The 15,972-nt window shown below is 39.6% G+C and overlaps 1 protein-coding gene across 3 annotated transcripts in view; it reads left to right on the top strand.

Annotated features, from left to right (window-relative positions):
* Nucleotides 1–15,972, top strand: part of CPQ (carboxypeptidase Q) — a 526,376-nt gene that overhangs the window by 400,924 nt on the left and 109,480 nt on the right. For all 3 annotated transcript variants that reach the window (XM_061123718.1, XM_061123716.1, XM_061123715.1), the window contains exon 6: nt 5,753–5,844. In XM_061123718.1, coding sequence (XP_060979701.1) covers nt 5,753–5,844 — 92 coding nt within the window. The remainder of the gene's footprint in view (nt 1–5,752; nt 5,845–15,972) is intronic.

Here is a 15,972-nt window from a genome sequence, read left to right as displayed (position 1 = left end):
AGCAAACTCCAGAAGACAGTGAAGGACAGGGAAGTCCATGGGGTTGCAAGGATTCGGACACGACTTGGTGACTGAAGAGCAACAGTTCTCTCGTCCCTAGTCCTCCAACCAAGGAGGCAGCAGTCGGAACACTGGGTCTCCTCCCAGAAGGCCCCTTTTACACTCTGATTTATCTCCTGCCTGGTACCCAGGTTGTTCTGTCAGAGAGCTCAAGAGGTAGTAGCCAGCAAGATGGAGTCTTACAAGTTTGTTGCCCTGCCCCAGTGCCCCCCAAAATTGCCTAATTGCTTTATATTTACATGACTATGAAAGATACCAAGTGATTCTTCTGAGAACAAAAGATCTTCCTCCAAGTGATTTTCTGCTCCTGTCTATAAAGAATAGTCACAATTTACTTCACAAAAATAATTAATCTTTATGCAACCATGCCCCCTGTTTTAAAAAATCAGTGTAATGTTTTCATAGATAATGAGCTATGTAAGTTGTCCAAAATGGAAATAGGTCTCAACCCCAAAACCTATATGCTTAACTACTATGCTCACTGCCTCATCTCATTCAGTTTATATATTAATATATCATTATAGGCTTCCTTGGTGGCTCAGATGGTAAAGAATCCTCCTGCAGTTCAGGAGACCTGGGTTCAATCCCTGGGGTGGGAAAATCCCCTGGAGGAGGGTATAGCAACCCACTCCAGTATTCTTGCCTGGAGAATCCCCATGGACAGAGGAGCCTGGTGGGCTATAGTCCATGGGGTCGCAAAGAGTCAGACACGACTGATTGATTAAGCACAGCACATGTCATTATTTAATGTTTAATTTAGATACTCTACTTATACTAGTCAAATTTATTACAGAATTGCATAATAGATGCATTCATGGCCAACTCTTTGCAACCCCATGAACTGCAGCCCACTAGGCTCTTCCATCCATGGGATTTTCCAAGCAAGAATACTGGAGTTGGTTGCCATTTCCTTGTCCAAAGAATCTTCTTGACCCAAGGATCAAACCCGAGTCACTTGCACTGGCAAACTTATTCTTTACCACTGAGAATTAGACATCTCTAAATGCAGATACTGAATTGTTGATAAAGGGGAACTGGATGACAAGTGTATTTATGATCTAAAACTGCATGTATGTAGAAACTGAGTATATTTACTGTAAGAGAAAATTGTGTTTTCTCTGCAAAATTTGGGCTTCCCAGGTGCTGTTAGTGGTAAAGAAGCTACCTGCCAATGCAGGAGACATAATAGACACAGGTATGATCCCTGGGTTGGGAAGATCCCCTGGAGGAGGGAATGGCAAAGCACTCTAGTATTCGGGCCTGGAGAATCCTATGGACAGAAGAGCCTGGGGGCTGCAGTCCATGGGATCACAAAGAGTTGGACATGACTGAAGTGACTTAGCACTCACGCATGCTGCAAAATTAGGTCTCAGACCAGAGAAGAGTACTTACATAGTTTCGGTAGGATTAAAGCGGAGTAGTAAACAGGCATTTGAGTTAATACACTTTGCTTATAGTGTTCTTTAGAATTCATAATTTGGAAAATCTCTCTCCAAGGGTAGATTAATACAACTTTGGCTCACTCCTCAGCCAAGTGTAGGACAGTCAGTTGACCTTCCCAGTTTATCAGTTTTACTCTTAGCCTTCTTATTTTTAAATTTGATAACAATAAAAAATAAAATCCTGCCAGATTATTTTCACCCTTTCTCATAGACACTGTTTTCCCAGTAGCGTTATTACTCTCCTCAATAAAATGAAAGTGAAGTGCATGTATGTCATATTTCATAAACAAAGGCAAAATTCTGACATATTATCCATAGTCTGTGTTCTCTTAAAGGAAAACTGTAATGCCATATAATGTTTCTTGTATTCTCTGAAGTTCTTCATTAAAAATTCCAGGAGGTCAAGAGATCTCTGGGCAGGTTTTGTTACATTTATGGGGGAACTAATTGCTTATCTTCTGACAAAACCTTGATGAGACCTGACTCGGAGCCTGCTCAGCCCAGAGTCCTTTCTCTCAGCTCAAAGACTTATTTCCTGTGCTTGCCTTAGTCTGGCGCTGTGAACCACTGAGCCAGGGCCAGAGCTGTGAGCTAAGACTCCTGCGGAGCTATTCATTTACCCTAGTTTTGCTGCAAGATGAGAGCCCTGCCCTGGACCTTGAATCACTTTGTTGTGTTGCTGTCAGTATTAGTGCTTTACTATTGTTGTTGTTATTTTTGTTACTTTATATACTTTAAATTCCCAGCTTTTAAAACCAGTTTGAATTTGAGATACACAAGAAATTCTGTTATTTAAAAATGATAAATATAGACATCCCTTGTATCAACGTCACTCAGCTTTCAGATTTATTGTGTTGTGGTTTGTTTTTTGTTTTGTTTTATTTGTTGTTGTTTTTTGCTTTATCCAGAAACTAAAAATTCTGATTGTCTTCAGTTTTTAAAGCGAGGAAACAACTTCTGTTTACTTGGAGGTAGACATGCTCTGTGTTGGAATGAGGGCATATTCTACGCTGAAAGAGCTTCTGTGTTTTTCCACAAGCTAGATGAAACTTGTGTCTTCCCCTTGGCTGCGAGTGCATTCTGTGTAAACAAAGATGTCCTGCGGCTCCTAGGGAAGAGGAACGAGGAAGATGCCTCTTTCCTGGTTCTCTCACAGGCGCTCCCTGGAAATCACTTTCACAGGCTGAAGTTCATGGAGTGATATAGAGGGAAGCTAACATACGATTCTTGAAAGCCTACTGTGTGCCAGGAACTGTGCTTCATATTTACTTAAATGCCTGGTCTCATTTACTTTTCTTAACAAGGCCATGAGGCAATTACCCTTTTCCTTACTGTGTAGATGAAGAAACTGAGGCTCAGAGAGATTCGGCAAGTCCTCTAAAGTCACAGAGCCAGAAGGGGCAGAGCAGGGGACCCCGAGTTTATTGAGATCCCGCAGCCAGCACCTCTCCATCCCCCACACTCCCGTCTGTGGCCTCAGGTGGCCTGGGAGCCCGAACTCCAGGCTAGAGGCAGGGTCTAGGACTGAGTGAAGTCCCTTTCTCTTAGGTTCTGGGGGCAATCGAAAGGTCAGAGCAGAAAAGAGACTTTGCAGCCCAGTCGGTATCTGCTTAACCGCTGGTTTCCTAACCTCTTCTGTTGGGCCTTCACCTCGACTGTGGAGTAGAATGGGGACTGAATTTCTCCAGGACTGAGTAGGGGTGGGGGGCTCTCTGTCTCCTCAGGGTCAGCTGTGCACTGGCTATGCTGTTGTTGTTTGCAGGTTTTAGCTCTCCGCACTTCAAACAGATCACTGTTTTGTTATCTTAATGGAACATCACTGGCCACCTGGCTGATCTGAAATGTGAGGGAGACTAATCCCGTACAGCAGTGATTAGCAATAGAACACCAAGTCTAGGGGATGTTCAGAGTGTTTGCTTTGAAATATTAATTTTTCTCTAATTCGTGCTAAACTGTCACTTGATCCTTTATTTAGAGAATTCCATCATTTTAATAATTTGGTGCTGTTTCGCTGGTAAAGGCAGAGATATGTAACAGAAAGTTTTTTTCCCCTTTTTTATGGGTTTAAAAAAAGATTCAGAATTTTCATCTGCAGCACTTTATCCTTTTTTCTTTTACTTTTTTCTATGTTGCAAGCAAAATGTCATTTGGTTTAAATTGACATTAAGCACATTTCTGTTCGAGGAGCCAATGATTGTGATCTTTAGATAGACTAATTAGGTTTCTTTTTCCAACAACAGTCCGTGCTATGAAGGTGAGTAGGCAGTTTGACTCTGTGGAGCAGGCAGTGGGCCCTTCAGGATTCTTCTTCAGCAGGGACTCGAATGACTTTGGAAGATTGTCTGCACTGAGTATTTAGATGCTCCTTCTCTCTCTGGGTAAAAGCGTATGCTCTGTGCCTGGCTATCCATTATGTAGTTTGATAATTCATTCACTGAGTGTCTGCCACATGCCAGACACAGAGTGTCTTACATACATCATCACGTCTCGTTTCATCCTCACAGCCATCCTGGGAAATTGTTATGTTATGAACATGTAATATTCCCTCCACTCTTCAGATAAGGAAGCTGAAGTTCAGGTGGAAAAATGTCTCAGTGGTTACACAGCTGGTGCTTGTTGATAGCGGGGCTTGGCAGATCTGTCCACATTTTTCAACTGTAATACTTTGCCTGGAAAATGAACTAGCAGGAAAGTTTTAGGAGATGAGGCTGGGATAGTGATAGAGAGCTTTGAATTTTACTCTAAGACACCACACCTTGGATGTATTTATTCGTTTGGTACCTATTTATTGGGCACCAAATATGTGTGCCGAACAGTCTAGGCACTGGGGGCATCACATTGAACCAGGAGCTTACACTGTGGCTCTTGGAGGTCTTGAACAGAGAAATGACATGCTCTGGTATATGTTTCACAAGGGGCCTGCTGACTGCAGTGCAGACCTCACCTGCAGAGGGGCATGGACTTTGGCAGGGAGACCAGCTTAGAGGCGACTGCAACAGTCCAGACAAAAATGGGTGGGGCTTGGACCAGCATGGGAACAGAGGTGAAAAGTTGGATTCTAGGTAGACTCAGCAGAAACACCAATGGGATCGGCTGAACAACTGGATGTGGAAATTGCTTTTCTGGGCTTCGGTTGGAACTAAGGTCAGCCGGTCTCAACTCAACTCAACAGTTAGAACTCAACAGCCTGTGCTGTGTGATGTCAAAATTGCTCAAGTGTAAAGTCATTTCACAGTGTTTCATTTAGTAAAAAGCTTAGCTCCTTTTCAGTACCTTAGCACTAGACTTATGCAAGGAGAATACTTGTCAGTGTCCAGAGGAGGAGGAACAGAGCTCCATTTCCCAGGAGCACTTATCATCCAGGCTGCAGTCAACCAGGCTGCTCCCTTCAAGAAGGCCATGTGCCTGGGTGGCGGCACTGGGTAGCCATATTTGATGTTTGTTGTGTGTCTGTCTCGGAGCCGTTCATAGTCCTTCCCTACGGCTTCCCTGCAGGGAAGAGGCAAGAGGAAAGGTCTTCTTAATAAGTTTAAGCCCCATTTCATGTTTTTCTGCACTTATTATTTCTCAGAAACAACATCATCAGGTCCAAATCAGAAACGAGTTTCCAGTCTTGGTCAAAAAGTGGAACTCCCAGCCTACTATTTGACCTCTGTAGTTAACTTTTACGGAGCTGACACCATCACTCAAAAATGGTTCTAAATATGCCAGATCTGCCAGTAACTTCAAGGACTGCGGGATGTAAGTTTGTATTTCCCAAGTCAATGAATGCAGCATTGTGTTTTCTTCGTGATCATTCATTACTAAGGATAGCATGGGCAGTTGGCTATACTTGTGGATTTAGACTAAGAAGCAACCCCTTACATACCTTATCTTAAAGTAGAGACTAATCACTGGGTTTTAGTTAATCATGGGAAGGAAGGCCTCAGGATCTGCCTAGAGTCATCAATTGTGTCCTACTGGGTACATTGTCCAGTTAAAAATATGAATAGAGGCTCTCACTCCCTGGGCTGCAGACAGCATTCCTCACAATCCCTTTCATCATTAACCTGCCCTGAAGACTGGCCCTGAGGGTCCTCCTTTGCTGGGTCAGCCACACCGTGAATCAGGCAGCCACACCAGCAAGAGATGAAAGGGCATGCCTCTCATTCCCTCCTGTTTCCCTCCTGCAGAATTCAGATGAGAGGCCCTACCATTTTTTTTTAATTCAAAATCAACTGAAGAGTCACTTATTTTATTATTATTCCCAGGGCTGCGTCCAAAGAGAACTCTGCGTTTGGTGCTCTGGACCGCGGAGGAGCAAGGTGGAGTCGGTTCCTCGCAGTATTATCAGCTGCACAAGGTAGGAGAGCAGCCATGGATCGCTGGGCATTTGCACATGTAATATCAGTGTAAATACACCAAAAGCACTGACGCTTTTGGTTTGAAAATGTCCTCTATTGTCCTGAAGACTCAGCAGTACTCTGTGGTAGGCTGACCCTGGCAAACACCCCTTGCAGAAATCTTCCTCATTCAGCCCTATAAAGGAGAACACCCTGGTGAGCGGCAGGATTTTCTATTTCTACATTAGTCTGTGGCATTAGGAAGATTCCACTTGCTATGTAGCCATTTTCGTTGACTCTCCAGTTCTGCTATGCTCATGTATGCCAGAGAAGCAGTAATAGGTTAACAGTCCCTGTTCCTACTGAGCCCACCCCCATGCCACAATGTCCCAAGTGCTGGTATTTCAAAGCCACATCCTGAGACCTTGAGTCAGCCAGGAGCATTGATAACGGCCGTGGGAATGGCAGCAACTGGAGGTCTCAGACCTGGGAACATGGAGGGCAGTGTGGTTTGACACTGACCAAAATAAGGCAAAAGTGAAGCTTGAGGCGAGAAGGTGATAGTGGAAGATCATATATAGAAATACAAGACCACATTTAAGACAGGGAATAGGGGCTCTCAAGGCAAAAGAAATAAAAGCAAAAATAAACAAATGAGACCTAATCAAGCTTAAAAGCTTTTGCACAGCAAAGGAAACCATAAAGAAAACAAAAAGGCAATCAGTGGAATGGGAGAAAATGTTTGCAGATGACTTGATCAACAAAGATTTAATGTCCAAAATGTACAAACAACCCAATCAAAAAAGAGCAGAAGACCTTATAAGACATTTCCCCAAAGAAGACATACAGATGGCCAAGAGGCACATGAAAAGATGCTCAACATCACTAATTATTAGAGAAATGCAGATCAAAACCACAATGGGATATCACTTCACATCAGTCAGAATGGACATCATCAAAATGCCTGCAGATAATACATTCTGAATGAAAAGGGAACCCTCATACCCTGTTGGTGGGAATGTGAATTGGTGCAGTCGCTATGGAAAACAGTATGGATGTTCCTTAAAAAATGAAAACTAGAACTACCATATGACCCAGCAATCCCATACCTGGGCATGTATCTGGAAAGGATGAAAACTCTTAATCTGAAAAGGTACATGCACCCTGGTGTCCATGGCAGCACTAATTTACAATAGCCAAGACATGAAAGGAACCCAAGTGCCAGTCAACAGACTTATGATGTGGTATATATATGTGTGTGTGTATATATACATATATATATATACACATACAGTGGGATATTATTACTCAGTCATAAAAAATTGGCATTTGCAGCAACATGAATGGGCCTAGAATATATCGTACTAAGTGAAGTAGGTTAGACAGAGAAGGATAAATATTTTATGATATCACTTATATGTGAAATCTGAAATAATACAAATGAATGTATATACAAAACAGAAACAGAACTGCAGACATAGGAGACAAACTTAGAGTTACCGAAGGGGAAAGGGAATCAGGGTGGCGGGGGACAAATTAGGAGCATGGCATTATCAGACACAAACTACTATATAAAATAGATGAGCAACGAGAATTCACTATATAACAGAAGATGTACAGAATCTTGTAATAGCCTATAATGGAAAATATCCTGAAAAAAATATGTATGCGTAACTGAATCACTTTGCTGTACACCTAAAATTAAAACAATATTATAAATCAGCTAAACTTAATTAAAAAAAAAAATGAGGGGCAGGGAGATTAATATCAAGAACAACCTTTGAGAAAGGGGAGAAGGGGCAAAATGTACAAGCTCAAATCAAATGTTAGTTTAAAGAGGAATTTCCCAGTACAAACCATGTTTAGAAGTTTGAACTTTGTCCAGAGGACAAGCGAGTAATTAAATTATTTTTAAGAAAGAGCGTTTAGAATCTATGTATCTTGTCCTCTATTAAAAACAAAACACCTTAAGGAACTCTTCTGAAGCTCTGTCATTCTCTACTTCAAGGGAAAAAAATGGATTTATTAATACAACTGCAATGGCTCCAGCTTGAAATTTTCTCAGCCATTGAAATTCCTTAGATCTAAAGCAAAATTTATTTCTCTGAAGATTTTGAGTTTTGCTGTAGCCTACTACATGGATAAAATTAGAAATTACTTGATTTTAAACTTCTAAGAGGTTGGCAGGTATGAACACACACACACACACACGAATATGAATATATACTCAAAGAGCATGCAGTGAAGCTGTTTAATCTTGAAAACATCCATGTTGCCTTCATACAAATGTGTCTATATACTGGTGGCTGGTCTGAATTGCAATTTCAGGGAAGATTTGAACTTTTAAAATAACTATGCTAGCATTTTTATGATATAGTATGGTAATCAATGATCTATATCAAGGATCAGTAAGTTATGGCCTATAGACTAAATCCATATGTTTATGTATAGACCTCAAGACAAGAATATTTTTATATGTTTTAACTGATTATATGGCTGAGAACGTATGTGGCCTGTGAGCCCCAAAATATTAAGTATCTGACCCTTTACAGAAATGGTTCATTGATCCTTAATTTATATGATAAAAATCATAAAACATTTTCATGTTATTTCCATACAATAATTTACTTATAACTTTGTATGACCTAAATTATAATTTTATAGATTTTGTTTGGAGCCAGTTAAGTGTTTTGCAGAAAGTTATTATTTCAATAACATAAGTTACATTACCACTCTTTTTTTATGCATTCTTATTTGGTGTAGAGTTTTATCATAAAGTTAGCTAGACTTTCATAGCATTAATTATAGAGAAAACCAGTATGTAAAATTTCTTCTTTTTGTATGTTTGTAAAAAATTAGTATTTCTTCTTTTTTGTTGCCTTGAATATATTCTTTTTCATCATTATAGAATCTTTTCAACAGTAAAAGTTCTATAAATATTAACTTAATGGATATATATATAAGCTAAACTTTCATGGGAATAAAATTAATATTACCATTTATTATCCTTTTCTTAGTAAATATATCTTTGTTTATAATTAATATATTCATAGAAAAATATATAAAATTAAAATGATTTAAAATCATATGCTTAAACTTATTACCTAATTTTCAAAATTGTATTCAGATTAATAGCTGCCTTTACTTCATAATTATGCTTTCTTATAAAGTATTAGTTCAATTATTATAATAATTGCTAGCCTTACTTAATTGTCATGAAATATGTGAGGCTATTTGTGGTTTGCATATAAATTTTGAAACGAAAATCGAACTTTATTGTGATATCTAAAACACTTTACAAGGAAGCAAATTCCAACTGAAAAAGGTCTATGAGCATTTTAGCCAACATTACTAATAAATAATTCAAACAGGAAATACTGAGTTTTTCACTATATTTTGAAGTCAACTTGAATAGAAATCATTCCTGGTCTCCATCCAGCATGCCCATAACAGTTCATAGCATAAAGTCCCATACGGGCTGTAGAGCTGTGTACATATTATTCTCTTATTTTAAAAAAAAAAAAAAATGGCAAAAACCACCACAGTATTGTAAAGTAATTAGCCTCCAATTAAAATAAATGAATTAATTTTAAAAAGTTATTTCACATATTTTGATAAACTGTAAACTTTTCTCTCCTAGTGTGGAAGTCCTTTCCACAGGCTCCTTACATTATCACATGAAGTTGAGAATTATTTAAATGTATATTGTTTGTATTTTATTGATTCATTTAAAAGTAACACATTTTTCAGGAGCTTCCCTGGTGGCTCAGTGGTAAAGAATCCGCTGGCCAATGCAAGAAGACCCAAGAGACACGGGTTCTATCCCTGGTTTGGGAAGATTCCCTGGAGAGGGAAATGGAGATCTGCTCCAGGACTCTTGCCTGGAGAACTCCGTGGGCAGAGGAGCCTGGTGGGCTACAGCACATTGGTCGCAGAGTTGAACACGAGTGTGACAGAGCACACTCACACAGTGTGAGGTCTGCTCATGTGATAGAGTAGTGAAGTCCCATCAGTCGGCCAGTGGGGAATTTTTCCAGGTCCCCTAACTATTTTGGAGTACTGATGGGGGCGTATTAGGGGTGAGGCTGGTGAATTTCTTGGTGGGATTAGGTGGCCATTGGATGTCTAGGTGAAAGGGCTGCCTCTCCTTACCCTCAGCTGCTTAATGCATGGCTTCACAAAAGAGGCAGACGGGACTTAGCAACTAAACAATAACAATAATACATTTTTCCTGCTGTTTTATTGAGGAATAATTAGCACTCAGTGATAAAATGAGCAGTTACGCTTTCTAACTGTCTCATCCTCTGCTGTACTCTTCTCCTCTTGCCCTCAACCTTTCCCAGAATCAGGGTCTTTTCCAATGAGTCCGCGCTTCGTATCAGGTGGCCACACTATTGGAGCTTCAGTTTCAGTCTGTCCTTCCAATGAATATTCAGGACTGATCTCCTTTAGGATGGACTGGTTGGATCTCCTTGCAGTCCAAGGGACTCTCAAGAGTCTTCTCCAATACCTCAGTTCAAAAGCTTCAGCTCTTCAGTGCTCAGCTTTCTTTATGGTCCAACTCTCATATACATATGTGACTAATAGAAAAACCACAGCTTTTACTATATGGACCTTTGTCAGCAAAATGACGTCTCTCCTTTTTAATATTTTGTCTAGCTTTGTCATATCTTTTCTTCCAAGGAGCAAGCATCTTTTAGTTTTGTGACTGCAGTCAATGTCCTCAGTGATTCTGGAGCCCAAGAAAATAAAATCTATCACTGCTTCCACTTTTTCCCCATCTATTTGCAATGAAATGATGGGACCAGATGCCATGATCTTGTTTTTTAAATGTTGAGTATTAAGCCAGCTTTTTCACTTTCCTCTTTGACCCTCATCAAGAGGCTCTTTTAGTTCCTCTTCACTTTCTGCCATTAGAGTGGTATCATCTGCATATCTGAGGTTATTGATATTTCTCCCAGCAGTCTTGATTCCAGCTTGTGCTTCATCCAGCCCAGCGTTTCTCATGATGTCCTCTGCATATAAGTTAAATAAGCAGAGTGACAATATACAGCCTTGGTGTACTCCTTTCCCAATTTTGTACTAGTCCTTTGTTCCATGGTTGGTTCTAACTGTTGCTCCTTGATGTGTATACAGATTTCTCAGGAGGCAGGTAAGGTGCTCTGGTATTCTCATCTCTTTAAGAAGTTTCCACAGTTTGTTATGATCCACAAAATCAAAGGCTTTACTGTAGTCAATGAAGAAGAAGTAGATGTTTTTCTGGAATTCCCTTGCTTTTTCTATGATCCAGTGTATGTTGGCAATTTAATCTCTCATTCCTCTGCCTTTTCTGAATCCACCTTGTACATCTGGAATTTCTCAATTCACATACTGTTAAAGCCTGGCTTGAAGGATTTTGAGCATTACCTTGCTTCTAGTGCTATTGCCACTGCTGATTTTTCCAAATTTGCTGACATATTAAGTGCAGTACTTTAACAGCATCATCTTTTAGAATTTGAAATAACTTAGCTGGAATTCCATCACATCCACTAGCTGTGTTCATAGTAATTCTTCCTAAGGCCCACTTGACTTCACACTCCAAGATGTCAGGCTCTAGGTGAGTGACCACACCTTCATGGTTTTCTGGGTTATTAAGACCTTTTTGTATAGTTCTTCTGTATATTCTTGCCACCTCTTGTTAATTTTGCCTGCTTCTGTTAGGTCATTGCCATTTCTGCCCTTTATTGTGCCCATCTTTGCATGAAATATTCCCTTGGCATCTCCAATTTTCTTGAAGTAGCTCTAGTCTTTCCCAGTCTATTGTTTTCCTCCATTCCTTTGCATTGTTCACTTAAGAAGGCTTTCTGATCTCTCCCTGCTATTTTCTGGAACTCTGCATCCAGTTGTATATATTTTTCCCTTTCTCCTTTGCCTTTTGCTTCCCTTTTTTCTCAGCTATTTGTAAGGCCTCCTCAGACAACCACTTTGCTTTCTTGTATTTCTCTTTCTTGGGGATGGTTTTGGTCACCACTTCCTGCACAATGTTACAAACCTCCATCCGTAGTTCTTTGGACACTCTGTCTGCCAAATCTAATCCCTTGAATCTATTCATCACCTCCACTGTATAGTCATGAGGGATTTGATTTAGGTCATATCTGAAAGGTCTAGTGGTTTTCTCTTCTTTCTTCAATTTAAGCCAGAATTTTGCAATAAGGAGCTCATGATCTGAGCCTCAGTCAGCTCCAGATCTTGTCTTTGCTGTCTGTTTAGAGCTTTTCCATCTTTGGCTGCAAAGAATATAATCAACCTGATTTTGGTGTTGACCATCTGGTGCTGTTCATGGGTAGAGCTGTCTCTTGTGTTGTTGGAAGAGGGTGTTTGCTGTGACCAGTGTGTTCTCTTGGCAAAACTCTGTTAGCCTTGCCCTGCTTCATTTTGTACTCCAAGGCCAAACTTGCCAATTACTCCAGGTATCTCCTTACTGCCTACTTTTGCATTCCAACCCCCTATGATGAAATGGATATCTATTTTTGGTCTTGGTTCTAGAAGATCTTATAGGTCTTCATAGAACCATTTGACTTCAGCTTCTTCAGCATTAGTGGTTGGGGCACAGACTTGGGTTACTGTGATATTGAATGGTTTGCCTTGGAAATGAACAGAGATCATTTGGTCAATTTTGAGATTGCACCCAAGTACTTCATTTCAGACTCTTTTGTTGACTATGAGGGCTGCTTCATTTCTTCTAAGGAATTCTTGCCTGTAATAGTAGGTATAATGGTCATCTGAATTAAATTCGCCCATTGCCATGCATTTTAGTTCACTGATTACTAAAATGTTGATGTTCACCCTTGCCATCTCCTGCTTGATCACGTCCAAGTTTCCTATTGTGTGGGTTAGTATATAGCACAACTTCTTCATCCATTCTCCTACTTATGGTCCCTTGGGTTGCTACTAGCTTTAGCTATTGTAAATAAGGCTGATATGAGATTTTTGTACAAATCTTTAGGTGAAGATATGCATTTCTTTTCTCTTCTAGGAGTAGAATTGCTGGCTCATGTGAGAGATGAATGTCTACCTTTGTTAGAAACTGTCAAAGTGGCAGGAGGTTGTACCATTTGACATTCCCACCAGCAACATATGAGAGTCGTAACTGCTCCCTCATCCTACCCAATATATAGTAGTATTTGTTAGACTTTTTATTTCTGACCATTCTTGTGGGAATAATAATTTTACGAGATACATTTCTGAAAAGTCCCAGGAAAAGTTCTGACTCCACTTCTAATGACCATCATTGTTTCACCCTTTCCTGCTTCCTTGCCTTCATTCTTTGTTCTGTCTTATGATTTACCAAGATCAAAGGCCTTTTTACCCAGCATGAGGTTTGTGGAGCTATTCATGGTTGGAGTGACCTTATTTCAATTTGGGGGAACACGGGAGAGCAGGTTATAGAAATGCCCTCCTCTCATGACCACAGCTGACTCCCTAGAGACAGACCTCACAGCGGGGTGGGGCTGCTGGAACTCAGCTGGAGCCAAAGCGGGCCTGAGGCTCCAACGGGTTTGGGGAGGGAGATTTCCCTTATGCCCCTGAAAGAGTTTATTCTAGAAAGTGGGAAAAGGATGTCAGAAAATGCTTTGTGTTATTCTTTGTTGATAAAATTATTATTTTTAAAAAACATGAACAGTTTTTTTTTTTTTTTTTGGTTGAATTCAGCTTGCATTCACTGAGAAAGGAATGTCACACATGTAGAGGATATTATTGTGCTCTAGTGATTTTTAAGAGTTTACTTATCAGAGTGGAATTTAACTTTGGAATTAAAAAACATTGCAGATGATTTTATTGAATTTTCATGTCAATGAGTCAAATGAGTGTTTTCCAGATGCGATTTGCCTAATCTGCTTTTCATGGAAACAATGTTACTTTCTTCTCTACTCTTAGAAGGAGAGCAGGATGTCATTTCTCATGTCATGAAACATACAAAGGAGGAAAAACACCCTAGACTAGTTTCAACTCTATTGCTGGCATTTTTAAATCTTTTCCATTTTAAGCAAAAATATGATCTGGCATAATTATAATGAGTAAGGTAATCTGGCCTTGAGAAAGCCTCATTACACAAAGTAATCAAATAAAATAGATTGATATGTTCTATTCTGGCATGAAAAATATTTTAACCTTTTCCTGATTTATTGCACAAACTACTGGCAATTGAATTACTGGGATTATGAACACTGCTGTGTTCTGGTAGTCATTAATAAGGGCAATATTTTAAACAGCTTTATTAAATGAGGGATGGGATGTATGATCATTCTAAATACATTAGTTTATCCTAACTCTAGCCAACTCTAAAACAGAAAAAGTTAAAATGAATATGTATAATATTTTGTCAGAATTTCTGGTGTTGCCACGCTGAGGAGCAAAATTTCCTCTTTACTTATGTAAATATATAAAAATGCCAGCTTCTTTTAGTAGTAAAGTTCTTGCCAACTTCCCAACCCACGCTGGGTTCATGTTTCACTCTAAAATAAAAGATACTTGGAAATGCATTTGAGAATTCTTCAATGTTATCTGGGCAAATGGATTTACTTTGGCATTTTTATTTCACCAACCCTATTGCTTCCATGTAATGTTGATTTAGCTAGGGTAACACTGCTAGAGAGAAAACAGTGTGGTACTCATCTGCAGCCCTGGTTATAAAAGTAATAGACCTGATAGGTTCATTCAGCCTGATTGTGTCTGGACTGGGTCTCCATTTCTTACACCGTTAATGTTCCGTGCAGTATAGATGTACTAATCAGAGGCTATGGTTTCAGTCATTACTGCTGGGCTTCGATGCATCCACGTTTCTCTTTCAGTGCCTAGGTATTTGCATTAGTCTGTCACGCACATCACAAAATTGGTTTAAATTTCATTTCTCTTAGTGTCTTCTTGGTCTGGAATCCCATGTAGTTCCAACATTCACATAATTTCAACAGCACTCCTGGGAGCCCTTTGGGGTCTTATTCGAATTTGTGAATTTTATTTTATATTTTAAGGAAAATGCTGTCTTTTGCATTTGTTTGCTTTCTCCTGAGAATTCCATTATGACTATGGCACTTTAGAATATTCTGTATTATATTTATATAGATGTTATGTCAGCCTGGGCAGAGATGTCAAAATATTTCCTTTGGTTTTAGGACAATCATAGTACGCCACCATGTCAAAGAACATGAGTAGGTTTGGACTCACCTCTTTCTTTTAACTCTTTAGAAGGTATACTTCTTAGCTAAGTTTTTATTATTTTTTTCCATATAGGAGAAAAGAAGTCATTTAAAGTAAAAAGACTACCTGTGACAACCAGAATGGAATCTTTGATCTTGCCTACAGTTGTGGGGCAATATTTATCATATTACCTTATGTCACAGGTCACAGTGAAGTCTGGTTTGAGTATTGGTTTTAGCCCAAACATGTAAAGAACCACATCCTGACTTCTCTACTACCATTACTAATCCAAATAAGGCAACCACCTTTCAAAGTTGGTTCCAAGAACACTATGCCAAAGCCCCAAGGTTTATTGTGAATTCCTGTGGTTGGCATCTTACCTCATTTGTTCTCCATTTGTAAAACCATGACTGACTTCAGTTTATATCCAACCTGTTTTACTAGCTTACTAGAGGTTGTCTAGTAGGCACAAACAGCTTCTGCCTCTATTGCTAACCAGGTCATAATCTGACCCGGAAGGACCGATAGCATATTTAGTGCTTGAACTTCCTAAGAAATCAGGTTGGCACACAAGGATACACAAATCTGAAGTGAGGTGTCATGCTTAGGCTCCTAGTGACTTATGCATCACAAGAGCCTTTGGGATTAAATTGTCACATCCCATGCACAAGTTACAGAGTCAACAAACCACTTTTGAAACACCAGCACTATTTTAATTCACCTAGGAATGTCATCTTCCCTTTGTCTTCTAAAGTGAGGGTTGGTCAGCTTTTCTTAAGGATCAAGTAGTAAATATTTTAGGTTTCCAGGCCATATGACCTCTCTATTCAACTCACTCTTTATACGTCCAAAGTAGTCATGGACAATACTAGACAAATGAGCCAGACTTTTCCAATAAAATATAAGAAGGAGAAGGAGAAAAAGGAGAGGAGGAAGAAGAGAGAAGAGGGGAGAAGAAAGGGCAGAAGGAA

Source organism: Dama dama, chromosome 21 (assembly GCF_033118175.1).
Source record: "Dama dama isolate Ldn47 chromosome 21, ASM3311817v1, whole genome shotgun sequence".
Lineage (NCBI taxonomy): Eukaryota > Metazoa > Chordata > Mammalia > Artiodactyla > Cervidae > Dama > Dama dama.
Note: the sequence above shows the minus strand (reverse complement) of the source record. Positions and strands in the feature narration are given on the sequence as shown.